Genomic DNA, 14621 nt, shown 5'->3' with positions numbered 1-14621 from the left:
TTCAACTTTTCTTCATAGTTCACATCCTTCAGACCAGGCAACATCCTGGTAAATCTCTTCTGCACCCTTTCCAATGCATCAACATCCTTCCAGTAGTGTGGTGATCAGAATCAGACACAATAGTCCAAATGTGGCCTAACCAAAGTCCTATACAGCTGCAACATGATTTTCCAATTCCTATACCCAATGCCCCGACCGATGAAGGCCAACATGCTTTACGCCTTCCTGACCATCTTGTCCACTGGAGTTGCCACCTTGAGAGAATTATGGATCTGCATGCCTAGATCCCTCTGTATGCTCACGTTTCTAAGGGCTCTACCATTTACTGTATACTTTCCCTCTGCAGTAGACCTTCCAAATTGCATCACCTCACATTTGTCTGCATTAAACTCCATCTGCCATCTTTCAGCCCAGGGAAGGAAAGGGGATCTGAATTTAAATGGTGAAGTCGCTTGAAGCAGAAGAATGGCCATAACTTTACTGAGTGGCAGAGCAGGCTTGAGAGCCCACACTCCTCCTCCTATTCCTAATGATCTTCTGTAAAGCAAACCAGAGGCACCGAGGCCGATTCTTGCTCATCAAACCAGAGGCACCGAGGCCGATTCTCGCTCATCAAAGCAGAGGCACCGAGGCCAACTCTCACTCCTCAAAGCAGAGGCACCGAGGCCGATTCTTGCTCATCAAACCAGAGGCACCGAGGCCGATTCTCGCTCATCAAAGCAGAGGCACTGAGGCCGATTCTCGCTCATCAAAGCAGAGGCACCGAGGCCAATTCTCGCTCCTCAAACCAGAGGCGCTGAGGCCAATTCTCGCTCCTCAAACCAGAGGCACTGAGGCCAATTCTCGCTCTTCAAACCAGAGGCGCTGAGGCCAATTCTCGCTCCTCAAACCAGAGGCGCTGAGGCCAATTCTCGCTCCTCAAACCAGAGGCACTGAGGCCAATTCTCGCTCTTCAAACCAGAGGCGCTGAGGCCAATTCTCGCTCCTCAAACCAGAGGCACTGAGGCCAATTCTCGCTCCTCAAAGCAGAGGCACCGAGGCCAACTCTCGCTCCTCAAAGCAGAGGCACTGAGGCCGATTCTTGCTCATCAAAGCAGAGGCACTGAGGCCGATTCTCGCTCATCAAAGCAGAGGCGCCGAGGCCAATTCTCGCTCCTCAAAGCAGAGGCGCCAAGGCCAATTCTCGCTCCTCAAAGCAGAGGCACTGAGGCCAATTCTCGCTCCTCTGTTGCTTCCCCCACTGTGATCAGTGAATTCAGCTCAGACCCACCATTGAATGTGATCCATCTTGTCCTCTGTGGCTGAGTCACTGGATAAACGAGTTTGGCCATTGGGAGATCACTGGCATTCTCAGCACAAGCCTGAATGTTTGAATCTGTTTTCCCTCGAGAATGTGACCCTGAATTATTAAAAGTACCATTTACGCCACACAAGCACCAATCAATGACCATCTCCCACAAGAGCCTCTTGCCATTACCATTGAATCCCCCACTATCAACATCTTGGGGGTTATTATTGACCAGAAACTGAACTGGGATCTTCTGGACGAGCTATATTAACACTGTGGCTACCAGAGCAGGTCAGAGGTGAGGAATGCTGTGATTAGTAACTCACCTCCCAAATCCCAAAGTCTGTCCACCATCTACAAAGCACAAGTCAGGAGTGTGATGGAATACTTGCCTGGATGGGTGCAGCTCCAACAACACTCAAGAAACTCAACGCCATCCAGGATAAAGCAGCCCACTTGATTGGGACCCCTCCTACAACCATTCATTCTCTCCACCACTGACAAACAGTGGCAGCCGTGTGTACCGTCTACAAGATGCACTGCAGGACGTCACCATGACACTTCCGAACCCACAACCATTACCATCCAGAAGAACAAGGGCAGCACATACCTGGGAACACCACCACCCGGAGGTTTCCATCCAAGCCGCTTGCCCACCCTGAATTGGAAATATATCGGCCATTCCTTCACTGTCACTGGGTCAAAATCCTGGAACTCCTTCCCTAACAGCACTATGGGTATACCTACAACTCAGGGATTGTACAAGTTTGAGAAGGCAGCTCACCACTGCCTTCTCAAGGGCAATTGGGGATGGGTAATAAATGTTGGTCTAGCCAATGATGCCTATGTCCCATAAAATAAATTTTAAATAAATCCTTTTGCATTGAGTATCTAATTCAAATCCTTCCTGGTTCAGTTTTCTAGAATGAGAGAAACCCGGGATCAGCAGCAGGAGCTCATTGTCAAAGAGAAGGAACTGGTGACCCACAGACATGTGAGTGAAGCATGGAACGTGTACCACCAACTCATGGGAGTTTTTTAACCTTCATTTGCTCATTCCTGGAGAGGCTGAGGAAGCTGAGACTGTGTTCTCTAGAGTTTCATAGATTGAGAGGTGATCTCATTAAAACTCCTTACAGGACATGACAGGGTAGATGTGGAGAAGATGCTTCCCCCCCTAACAGGTGGGTCCAGAGCCTCAGGGGAAAGAATCTCAGATTAAGGGGCTGTCCCTTTAAGACGGAGATGAGGAGGAATTTCTTCACTCAGCGACTAGTGAATCTCCCGTGAATGACATCTCAATCATTGAAATTTCTGGATATGAATGACATCATATGGATGGAGATAGTGGGGTAGGTGATCAGTCAGGAACTGTTTGAATGGCAAAGCAGGCCCAGTGGGCCGAATGGCCTACAGTTGATCCTGGCTGAGATTCTCTGGCCTCCCCTCAGTATTTCTCTCAGTGGTGAGAGGTGGCACACTGTTCGTGAGCCTTGGGATCTTCTGGTCTCACTGCTGTCATGTCTCACTAATTTAACTGAGTTTCGTGAGGAGGTGACAAAAATGATTGACGAGGGAAGGGCTGTGGATGTTGTCTACCTGGACTTTAGTAAAGCCTTTGACAAGGTCCCTCCTGGCAGGCTGGTGCATAAGGTTAAATCACATGGGATCAGGGGTGAACTCGCTAGATGGATTCAGAACTGACTTGGCCATAGAAATCATGACCATGGCACTCACCTGATGAAGGAGCAGTGCTCCAAAAGCACATAATTCCAAATAAACCTGTTGGACTTAAACCTGGTGTTGTGAGACTTCTTACCTTGGCCATAGAAGACAGAGGGTAGCAGTGGAAGAGTGCTTTTTCTGAATGGAGGTCTGTAACTAGTGGTGTTCGGTGGGGATCAGTGCTGGCACCTCTGCTGTCTGTAATATATATATAAATAACTTGGAAGAAAACGTAACTGGTCTGATTAGCAAGTTTGCGGGTGATACTAAGGTTGCTGGAGCTGTGGATAGTGATGAAGATGGTCGGAGAATACAGCAGGATGTAGATAGGCTGGAAAATTGGGTGAAGAAATGGTAGATAGAATTTAATCCAGACAAATATGAGGTGATGTATTTTGGTAGATCCAATTCAGGTGGGAGCTTAAAAAATAAATGGTATGAACCATCAGGAGCATAGACACACAGAGAGATCTGGGAGTTCAGGTCCACAGATCCTTAAAAATGGCAACACCGGTGGTGAAGAAAGCAAATGGCAATGTTGTTTTCATCGGATGGAGCATCGAGTTGGCAAATTATATTATTACAGTTATATAAAACACCAGGAACACCGTGTCCAATTCTGGTCACCACCCTACCATGGAGGACGTGGAGGGAGTGCAGAAGATAGCAGGATGTTGCCTGGTATAGAGGCTATTAGCTGTGAGGAAAGATTAAATAAACTGGGATTGTTCTCACTGGAAAGATGGGGGCTGAGGGGCGACCTGATAGAAATGTATAAAATTATGAGGGGTGAACAGTTGGAAGCGTTTTCCCAGGGCAGAAATGACAATTACAGGGGGCAAAGGTTCGGTGGACATCTGTGGGGGGGAGGGGGAAGTTTTTACACACTGGGGGGCCTGGAGTGCACTGCCAAGTGAGGTGGTTGAGGCAGGTACTTTAGCAACATTTAAGACTTACTGGACAGACACATGGACGGATAGGGAATAGAGAAATGGACAGGCAGTTGGTCTAGATAGGGCAACGTGGGAGGTAGAGACTTGCAGGGCCGAAGGGCCTGTTCCTGTGCTGTACAGTTCTTAGTTCTTTGAAGAGATACACGGCCTTCACTCAGCCTCTGTTTTCTGATATTCTACAGAATTAATTAAGGATGGGAGAATATTGGTGGAGGAGGGAAAATTAACATCACGTCTATGTTTGTGTCAGAAGGCAAAACAACTGGAGGGACGGCTGAAGGAGCTGGAGTCAGAGGTCAAGCAACTCCGCAGTCAGCAGCATGTCCTGAAGAGCAGCGTCTGTGAGGAGAAGCGGGTAAGCAGCACTGACTTGGGTTTATTCCGTATCTTCCCCTAAAGATGCTGCCTCTTGCTGGAAGCCGGGTCCAGAGGTATTGGTTTCTCTCCAAAACCTAACACCCAAATGGCCATTCTCCAAGTGTGAGCCAGAACAGTGAATGACTTTGAGATAGATTCCATCCTCTCCCCTCGGAACAATGGCATCACCTAAGGCTGTGAGCATGAATTAAAACAAACTCTTAAAGGTACACTAACATCACAACGTAGACACACACACACACACACACACACACACGCAGAAACACGCATGCATGCACGCACGCACACGCACACACACACACCTGTACTTTCCAGAGCTATGGGACAGCAGTCTGTAGCGGACATCTTCACCAATTTCCTTCCCTCTGCATTGCTCTGAAGGCACTTGTAGATGTTGGCGTGGCCTCAATCACTCAACTCAGCACAGCCCAGCAGTGGAACGTCGGACTTCCTCGGGCAATATTTTCAGAGAATATAAAGTGATTGGAGGAACTTGGATCTTGAAGAAATGTGTGAATGTGGCCCAGTGCACTTCCCCACAAGATACCTCACAATAACTGGTGAAATAAGTCACAGATAAGCTGGCGGTAGAGTGGGAACTGTACATGTTGTTTCTAATGATCAGAACGTTGGCTTTCCACTGGGGAATAAACAGATTAAATACAATTGGAATCGGATGAAGGCTGAGATAATGAGTTAATAATAAATGGGAAGAGTTAACGGCAGCTATCCCTCAGTGCAGTCATTGTATCCAAAATCTCAGCCTCTATGAGTCTGTACATCAGAAGAATGAAAGAGGTGAAGATGTGTAGAAGGCCTTTCCACTTACAGATATTCTCCATCCAATAACCCAACCGTCCTGTTAATCCTCTCCCTACGGCATTCAAACCTGTCTCTAAAGCTCAGTCTCCCTAAATCCCAATGCTGCCATTGAAACTGGTATGTTACCCCTCCCTCTGAAGCCCACCCTTCTCCCCACTCCAATTCCCTCATCCTATTCCCACAGGTTCTCTTTGCAAATTCCATTGTCCTCATCTAAATCTAGTTGACAGCTTCCAGCTCTGTTCCAGGATTTGATCACACGGTCCAGGCTGACACTTCCAGAATGATCCCCGGGAATGAAAGGCTTGATTTATGAGGAGTTTCTGAGGATTCTGGCTGTGTACTCAATGGAGTTTAGAAGGAGGAGGGGCGAATCTCATTGAAACTTACAGAATACTGAAAGGCCTGGATAGAGTGGAAGTGGGAAAGGGGTTTCCATTAGTCGGAGAGACTAGGATCTGAGGGCACAGCGTCAGAGTAAAGGGACGACCCTTTAGAATTGAGAGGAGAGGAATTTCTTCAGCCAGAGGGTGGTGAATGTGTGGAATTCGTTGCCACAAAAGACTGTGGCGGCCAGGTCATTGAGTGTATTTAAGACAGAGATAGATGGGATCTTGATTGGTAAGGGGGTCAAAGATTACAGGGAAATGTGGGAGAATGGGATTGGGAAACTTACCACCTATAATTGAATAGGGGAGCAGACTCGATGGGCTGAATGGCCTAATTCTGCTCCTTTATCGTACGGCCTGTGCTGTCTGCTGGGTGTGAGGTTGCACCAGGTTCCTGGCTACCTGTTCTGGTGGCCCAGATGGGTATTAATGAGCCCGTGACAGCATTTGAAGAAGAACAGCAAGTCCTCCCAGTGTCCTGGCCAACATTCCTTAACTGACAAGACCGGAAGCAGCCACCTCATTGCGGTTCATGGTCAGGTGTCTGAACACGCTGCCAAGGGTGATACAATAGGGGCATTAAAGGGCTTTTAGATTAGCACATGAGTTTGCAAGGAATAGAGGGAAAGGGCAGCACAGTGGTTGGCACTGCTGTCTCACAGCGACAGGGACCCAGGTTCGACTCCAGCCTCAGATCACTGTCCGTGTGTTTGCGCGCGTTCTTCCTGTGTCTGCGTGGGTTTCCTCCGGGTTCTCCAGTTTCCTCCTACGCTCCAAAGATGCACAGGTTAGGTTGATTGGCCATGCTAAATTACCCTTCGTGTCAGGGGTATTAGGAGGGTAAATATATGGGGTTACGGGGATAGGTCTGGGTGGGATTGTTGTCGGTGGAGGCTCGATGGGCCAAATGGCCTATTTTTGTACTGTAGATTCTATGGTTATTTAACCACGGGCAGGCGGAAGGGATTAGTTTAATTTGGTGTCATGTTCGGCACAACATTGTGGGCCGAAGGGCCTGTTCCCGTGCTGTTCTGTGTTCCACAATTCCACTCAAAACATTAACTCCTTTTCTTTCACCACAGATGCTCCCTGACCTGTTGAGTTGATCCAGCCGTCTCTGTTCTTATTACTCAGTTGCTGTTGGTTTTGTTTCCAGGCCCAAGAGCAGCTCCAGGATGAGTTGGAGAGGACCAGGCTGCTGCTCCAGGAGATGGGCCGAAGGGAGCGGCTGGTGAGGGTAGATCTGGAGCAGGCCCAAGCCAAGGTTAGAGAGAAAACTGCCGGGTTTAGACCGAGACTTGCAAGCTCAGATTCACAGCTAGCTTACACGGAACTGGACCAGCAACTGGGAAAGGCCCGAGCGAGAGAGGCTTCGAGAGTCACGCTGTACAATTAGCCAATGGCTGACGGGGTGCTGCGTGCCACCATTGCGCCAACTTACCTCAGCTGGTGGTTCTGGCTCAGAAGAAGCACTGTGTCCCAAATGTGTTGAATGATCAGCTCCCTTGACTGAATCACTGTCATTTTCTGCTCGTGTGGTCAACCTTCACGCCTTTCATAAACTTTGACAGTCAAACTTCTGCCTGTACCCTAACCCAGCACAGAAACCTGTGCCCCCGTGCCTGCTGCACCCCCTGTGCCCCCCGTGCCTGCTGAACCTGCACTGGCTTAGCTGTGCCCCCTGTGCCCCCTGACCTGCCTGGGCTCCTGCTCCAGCAATTCCTTGACCTTAAAATTCTCACCCTTTGTGTTCAGACCCTCTCACGGCCTCAGTGCGCCCGGTTTCTGTAACCCACCCCAGCCCTATAGACAGCAGCTTGCATTTATATAGCACTCTCGACATAGTGAAACATCCCAACCATCCTCCCAGATATCTGGACTCCCCTGGTTCTGAGCTGATTTTCTCAGTATTCCTGATTTTCGTTGCTGCACCGTTGGTGACCAGGCCTCCAAGTCCTAACCCTGGAATCGTTTCCCCTACTCTCCTCTGCTCGATTCTGTTTCCTTTCAGATGCTCCTTATCACCTGCTTCTTTCAGCGCCCTTTTGTTCCACACGATACCCAGTTTGGTTTGAGAATGTTCCTGTGAAGAGGTTTGAGGTGTGCTTTACCACATTTCAGGTGCTATACAAATGCAAGGTGCTGTTATCACTTTTTGTACGCCTTAGAGCTTGAGCACATAGTCAAATGTGCCGCGCGGTACTGAGGTAGTGTTGCATTGTTGGTGGTGCCAACTTCAAATGAGATACTAACCCCCAGGGTGTTGTTGCGTTGTCTCCATGAGCTCCTACCAGTGTCACCCTCGTAGAAAGGGCCATCTGTTCCCTTATTGGCCAATATACATCAGCAAGACTCATGGGAGTGTAGTGGGACCTTGGCTACCAGACAGTTATCAACCCAGGTCAGTCTCCATCGACTTCCTGTTACCTTTATGAATGAAGTCATGTGATCAAACCTGGCGTGTGACTGGCCGATATCACCCAATCAGCCACGCCATTGGGAAAGCAGGTCTGCATTTACATGACGCCTCCTGAGATTGCTGAGTGTTTTGCAGCCTCTTGTGGGGAAGAGAATACCTAGAGGCCCCCTGTACGAGGTGGTCACCCAGAATTCCAATGGGGAGTTCAGGAGAAACTTCTTCTCCCAAACAATGCTGAGAGTGTGGGACTCGCTCTCCCCCCCCACAGCGAGTGTGAAGTGAATCATGTCGACCCATTTCAGGGAAGCTAGACTGGTGAACGAGGGTGAAGGGGAATAGAGAGTTAGGATGGGAGATTTAAATCAGGAATGAGGGGAGGAGGTTCGTGTGGAGCGTAAACACCAGTACAGACTGGATGGGCCGAAAGGCCTGTATCTGTGCCATATATCCTATGTTGCATGTAATTCCTTTAGCCGAGGGAGTGGGTCTACATAGCAGTATCCCGTGGTGAGCACAGTGGTTAGCACTGCTGCCTCACCACACCAGGGACCCTGGTTCAGAGATATCTTAGAACCCTACAGTGCAGAAAGAGGCCCTTCGGCCCATCGTGTCTGCACTGAACACAATCCCACCCAGGCCCTACCCCCATATCCCTTCATATTACACCCACTAATCCCCCTAACCTACACATCCCTGGACACTAAGGGGCAATTTCTTAGCATGGCCAATCAACCCAACCCACACATCTTTGGACATCAGTTCCAGGCTTGGGTCACTGTCTGTGTGGAATTTGTACATTCTCCCCGTGTCTACATGGGTTTCCTTCAAGTGCTCTGGTTTCCTCCCAAGATGTGTGGGTTAGGCGGATTGGCCATGCTAAATTGCCCCTTTTTGTCAAGGGGGCTAATTAGGGTAAATGCATGGGGTTATAGGGATAGGGCCTGGGTGTGGTTGGTGCAGACTCGATGGGCCGAAGTGCCTCTTTCTGCACTGTAGTGTTCTATGATTGCTGTGTATCGTTAATGTGCACGTGAGACACCATTTTACAGGAGACAGGGAGCTCAGTTTGATGCTTCAGTTGTAGGATGGCACCTCCAACAATGCAGCACTCCCAGTGGGTCACAGCAGTGTGAGCACAGATAGTGTGGTCTGGTCTGTGATCTTCTAACTCAAAGCTACCACCGGAAATAAGAAGATTTGAAGGAGAGCTTTCGGTTGTGTTTTATTGAAGAATGTGCTCGTGTCAGAGAGAGATCTGTTTGGAAATTCAGCTGTGATGATGTCATGATCAATGTCTTCCAACTTCATCCTAAAACATCCTGTTACACTTGTACAGCTCGAACGGTTCCGAAGTCGGATAACACAGACGACGTACTCTGCCCCAGGAGTACATTGTCCCAAGGAGGCCCTTTCAGATGAGCAGGTGGGTTCCTGTTATTCTAGCAACAGCTGAGTGCTGTACAAAGGGCCAGATCATAAGAAATAGGAGCAGGAGTAGGCCATCTGGCCCCTCGAGCCTGCTCTGCCATTCAATAAGATCATGGCTGATCGTTTCGTGGACTCAGCTCCACTTACCCACCCGCTTACCATAACCCTCAATTCCTTTACTGTTCAAAAATGTATCTATCCTTGCCTTAGAAACATTCAATGAGGTAGCTTCAACTGCTTCACTGGGTAGGGAATTCCACAGATTCACAACCCTTTGTGTGAAGAAGTTCCTCCTCAACTTGGTCCACAATCTTTGGATTGTCCTCAATCTTTGGATGCTTTGGATTCTCCTGACATCAGGAAGGGTGTTCTGGCAATAAAAGCCTTCCTTTCTGAGCTTTGCCCATGGGCAGCACAGTGGTTAGCATTGGTACCTCATAGCGCCAGGGTCCTTAGGTCAATTCCAGCCTCGGGTTGCTGTCTGTGTGCTGTCTGCATGTTCTCCCCGTGTCTGCATTTTAAAGTCTATTTATTAGCGCCACAGGTAGGCTTACATTAACACTGCAATGAAGTTACTGTGAAAGAACTCCCTCTGGATGCTGCACTTTCCTCCCACATTCCAAAGATGCACGAACTAGTTGGATTAGTCACATTAAATTGCCCCTTAGTGTCAGGGGGCTAGAGGGGCAGATGGATGGGTTTATGGGAATAGAGCCTGGGTGGGATTGGTGTTGGTGCAGGCTTGATGGGTCCAATGGCCTCCTTTTGCACTGTAGGGATTCTATTCCGTTGTACACTATGAATCCTATTTGGAAATCCGGAATGTTATCAGGGCTTTGCTGTGATGTTCTCCGGAGTTTCCGAGCTTGTCAGTGCTCTCAGTGATGCAGTGACTAGGGTGAGGAGTTGTCCCAACCAGAATCAGCACCTTCAGGAGAAGAGGGGGTGAATGTGGACATTTTTAAAGAAGGCGCAAAATGAAAAATTCGCAAAGAAATTGAAATAAAAATACTACCTGGAGCAGGGTAGCACAGTGGTTAGCACTGCTGCCTCACAGTGCCAGGGACCTGGGTTCAATTCCCGGCTTGGGTCACTGTCTGTGCGGAGTTTGCACATTCTCCCCATGTCTGCGTGGGTTTCCTCCGGGTGCTCCGGTTTCCACGCACAGTCCAAAAGATGTGTGGGTTAGGTGCATTGGCCATACTAAACTCACCCTCAATGTACACTAACAGGCGCTGGAGTGTGGCAACTAGGGGATTTTCACAGTAACTTCATTGCTGTGTTAATGTAAGCCTACTTGTGACATTAAATAAATAAAACTTTCTCACAAACTGAATAATCCCCAGGTTGCTTCACTAAGTCAGTGTAAGGAATGTGAGGCACACTTCATTTACTGTACTGAGCTGCTGATATATGTTGCCAGTAATTGGTTAATGATAAGGAAATTGTACTTTTTACATTCTACAATTTAAAGACCCGTAAATCTGGGAACATACCAAGTGTCATGGATATCTGAGATTGCAAGGAGACTGCACAATAAAAGTCACTGCACTTTAAAGTAACTCATCGTATGTGAAGTCTTTTGAAATGTTTGAGAAAAATAATTAGGTATATATTTATAGAATCATAGAATCCCTACAGTGCAGAAGGAGGCCATTCGGCCCATTGTGTCTGCACAAACCACAATCCCACTCAGGTCCTATCCCCATAACCCCCTTGCATTTGCCCTGCTAATTCCCCTGACACTAAGGGGCAACTTAGCACAGCCAATCCACCTAACCTGCACATCTTTGGACTGTAGGAAGAAACCCATGCAGACACGGGGAAAACATTGCCAACTCCACCAGACAGTGACCAAGCTGGGAATTGAACCCAGATCCCTGGCACTGTGAGGCAGTAGCGCTAACTACTGTGCTACCGTGCTTTAGCTCCTGTTGATTTAAGAAGCAGAAAATATGTAAACAGTTTTGAACATAGAATGGTTACAGCACAGGAGGCCATTCATCCCATTCTGTCCATGCTGACTCTCTGCAAGAGCAATTCTCTGAGTGTCACTCCCCAGCCTTTTCCCCATAATCCTCCAAATGTTTGCTCTTCAGCTAATGATCCAATCCCCCATTGAAAGCCACAATTAAATCTACTCCACCACACTCTCAGACAGTGCATTCCAGATCCTAACCACTCGTTGTGTGAATCTGTCTCCACCACACTCTCAGACAGTACATTCCAGATCCTAACCACTCGCTGTGTGAATTTGTCTCCACCGCACTCTCAGACAGTACATTCCAGATCCTAACCACTCGCTGTGTGAATCTGTCTCCACCACACTCTCAGACAGTACATTCCAGATCCTAACCACTCGCTGTGTGAATCTGTCTCCACCGCACTCTCAGACAGTACATTCCAGATCCTAACCACTCGCTGTGTGAATCTGTCTCCACCACACTCTCAGACAGTACACTCCAGATCATAACCACTCGCTGTGTGAATCTGTCTCCACCGCACTCTCAGACAGTACATTCCAGATCCTAACCACTCGCTGTGTGAATCTGTCTCCACCACACTCTGACAGTACATTCCAGATCCTAACCACTCGCTGTGTGAATCTGTCTCCACCGCACTCTCAGACAGTACATTCCAGATCCTAACCACTCGCTGCAGTAAAAAGAACCTCGTGTCACTGTTGCTTCTTGTGCCAACCATCCTAAGTCATCGTCCTCTGGTTCTTAACCCTTCCACCAATGGGGAGGGTTTCTCTCTGTCTACCCAGACTCCTTGTGGTTCTGAACACCTCTCTTGACTTTCTCACCTTCAAGGAGAATAACCGCAGCTACTCTGATCTATCGGTGGAACTGAAGTTCCTCATCCCTGGAAACATTCTCATGGATCTTTCCTGTTCCTTCCTAAAGTGCCCAGAACTGGGCCCAATGCTCCAGCTGAGGCCAAAACAATGTTTTATATACAGGTTCATCATAACTACCTTGCCCTTCTGCCTTGTCTCATAAGGCTATGGATCCCTTAAGCTTTTTCGAACTGCTCTTTCTCGACCTGTCCAGTGCCTTCATTGATTTGTGTATGTATAGTTCCAGTTTCCCGGATGCCTGTTCCGGTGGCTGGTGTGACAGCGTTGCTGTGTCATGTTCTCTTGGCAACCCTTGTTTCCATCTCTCTGTTCCTTTGCTATGTTTTCCCCCCTTCCTGTTTCTTTTAAAGTTTATTCATTAGTGTCACAAGTAGGCTTACATTAACACTGCAATGAAGTTACTGTGAAAATCCCCTAGTTGCCACACTCCGGCGCCTGTTCGGGTACACTGAGGGAGAATTTAGCATGGTCAATGCAACCAGCACGTCTTTCAGACTGTGGGAGGAAACTGGAGCACCCGGAGGAGCCCACGCAGACATGGGGAGAACATGCAAACTCCACACAGACAGTGATCCAACCCGGGAATTGAACCCAGGGCCCTGGCGCTGTGAGGCAGCAGTGCTAACCACTGTACTATCGTGCCACTCACTGCGCATGCGCACACACACACACACACATGTATACACACACGTGTACACACACACATACACATGCACACACATACACAAATGTGTACGCACACACGTATACGCACACACACGTGTACGCACACAGACACACGTTCTCTGCCAAACACACATTTCCAGCAGTGAGTTACTGGAGAGATTGTTTGATTCCTGGGTGCTGAGGCCTGTTATCGCAGCTGAGTTTGGCTAAGTCTCAGAGCTTGGGCTGTCTGGTCTGTAAGCTTCTGAAGCACAGTTACTAAAGCAACTCCACAGTGTGGGCCAGCGAGGTATGGACACACCTTTCCATGTCTCTCTCCAGCCTGTACTATGTCTGGCCTTTGACAGTGACAGCTCTCACTGAATCTCCTTGTCTGGGTTACACATTGACAGGTGATTGAACAGATGAAGCTTATTATCGACGAGCGGGCAGAGTTAAAGGAGAAACTGCAGGAGGCGCTGGATTTGAAAGTCTCGGAAGAGGAGGAACGATTCACCAACACGGAGAGGCTGAGGAGGGCGCTGGAAGAGACTGAGGTAACAGCAGCTCAAAGTAGAGTCGCAGAGCAACATAGCACAGAAACAGGCCCTTCGGCCCAACCAGCCTATGCTGGCCATGGTGTCCTCCCAGCTAGTCCTAATTGCTCACGTTTTGCCCATCCCCCTCTAATCATCTTCCCATCCGTGAACTTATTCAAATGCTTTTTAAATGTTGCTGTTGTGTGTGTCTCAACCACATTGTCATTCCATATACCCACCACCCTGTGTGTGACGAGGCTGCCCCTCAGGTCCCTCTTAAACCTTTCTCCTCTCACCTTAAACCTACACCCTCCGGTTTTCAGTTCCCCTTCCCTGGGAAAGAGGCAGTGTGTGTTCATGCTATCTCTGCCCCTCATCATTTTATACACCTCAGTAAGATCACCCCTCCTACGTTCCAAGGAATACAATAGGAGCAGATACAATAGTGACTCTCCAGGGGTATGGTTGCGGCTGTATCTCGACTCACCCTCCGTGATTCCGCTCTCATTACTCTTCCCCAACACCAACTCAGTTGTGAGATTTTCGCTCTGCTCCTCCTGCCCCACTCCTTCCCTAACCGGGGAGATTTCCACAATGCTTCGTACAAAGAAACATCTCCTCTGAACAGCCTAGTTCCAGTATTAAAGTGGTATCCCCGTGTTCTGGGCTCCCCCACTAAAGATAACCGTTTCTCTCTGTTGCCCCTGGAGACTGAGAAAGACCCTGACACGTGAACAAGGTGCAGGAATGGACCGCCTGGCCCCTCAATCCTGCTCCGCTATTTAATAAGATCATGGCTGATCTGATGGTAAACTCAAATCTGTATCCCGCCCACCCCATCACCTATCGCCCCCTGGGCTTATCAAGAATCTATCCCTCTCTGCCTTAGAAATATTCAAATTCTCTGCTTCCAGAGACTCCCAACCCTCCGAGAGAAAGAATATTGCCTCGTCTCCATTTTAAATATTTCCAAACCGTGGCCCCACATTCTATCTTCTCCCACATGAGGAGACATCCTCTCCATGTCCACCCTGCCAATAGCCCTCAGGCTGGTTTATCACTCAGCCAGCTTTAGCTCCTTCACTGCTACCCCCAGCTGTATCAGCACTGCCCAGAGTTGAACCTGCTTTTTCTGATCTGTACAGTTCACAGAATCGTAGAATCCCTACAGT

At 48.6% G+C, this 14621-nt stretch overlaps 1 protein-coding gene across 1 annotated transcript in view; it reads left to right on the top strand.

The window, feature by feature from the left end:
- The window catches only part of fhad1 (forkhead-associated (FHA) phosphopeptide binding domain 1), a 108244-nt gene that overhangs the window by 13364 nt on the left and 80259 nt on the right, over positions 1-14621 (top strand). The window contains exons 9-13 of the mRNA XM_080214937.1: positions 2205-2282; positions 4217-4321; positions 6712-6819; positions 9311-9397; positions 13324-13467. Of these exons, the coding sequence (XP_080071063.1) occupies positions 2205-2282; positions 4217-4321; positions 6712-6819; positions 9311-9397; positions 13324-13467 (522 nt within the window). The remainder of the gene's footprint in view (positions 1-2204; positions 2283-4216; positions 4322-6711; positions 6820-9310; positions 9398-13323; positions 13468-14621) is intronic.

Source organism: Carcharhinus amblyrhynchos, chromosome 30 (assembly GCF_965287045.1).
Source record: "Carcharhinus amblyrhynchos chromosome 30, sCarAmb.v2.hapA, whole genome shotgun sequence".
Taxonomy (NCBI): domain Eukaryota; kingdom Metazoa; phylum Chordata; class Chondrichthyes; order Carcharhiniformes; family Carcharhinidae; genus Carcharhinus; species Carcharhinus amblyrhynchos.
The sequence above is the reverse complement of the archived record's forward strand: the minus strand, read 5'-3'. Positions and strand labels throughout refer to the sequence as shown.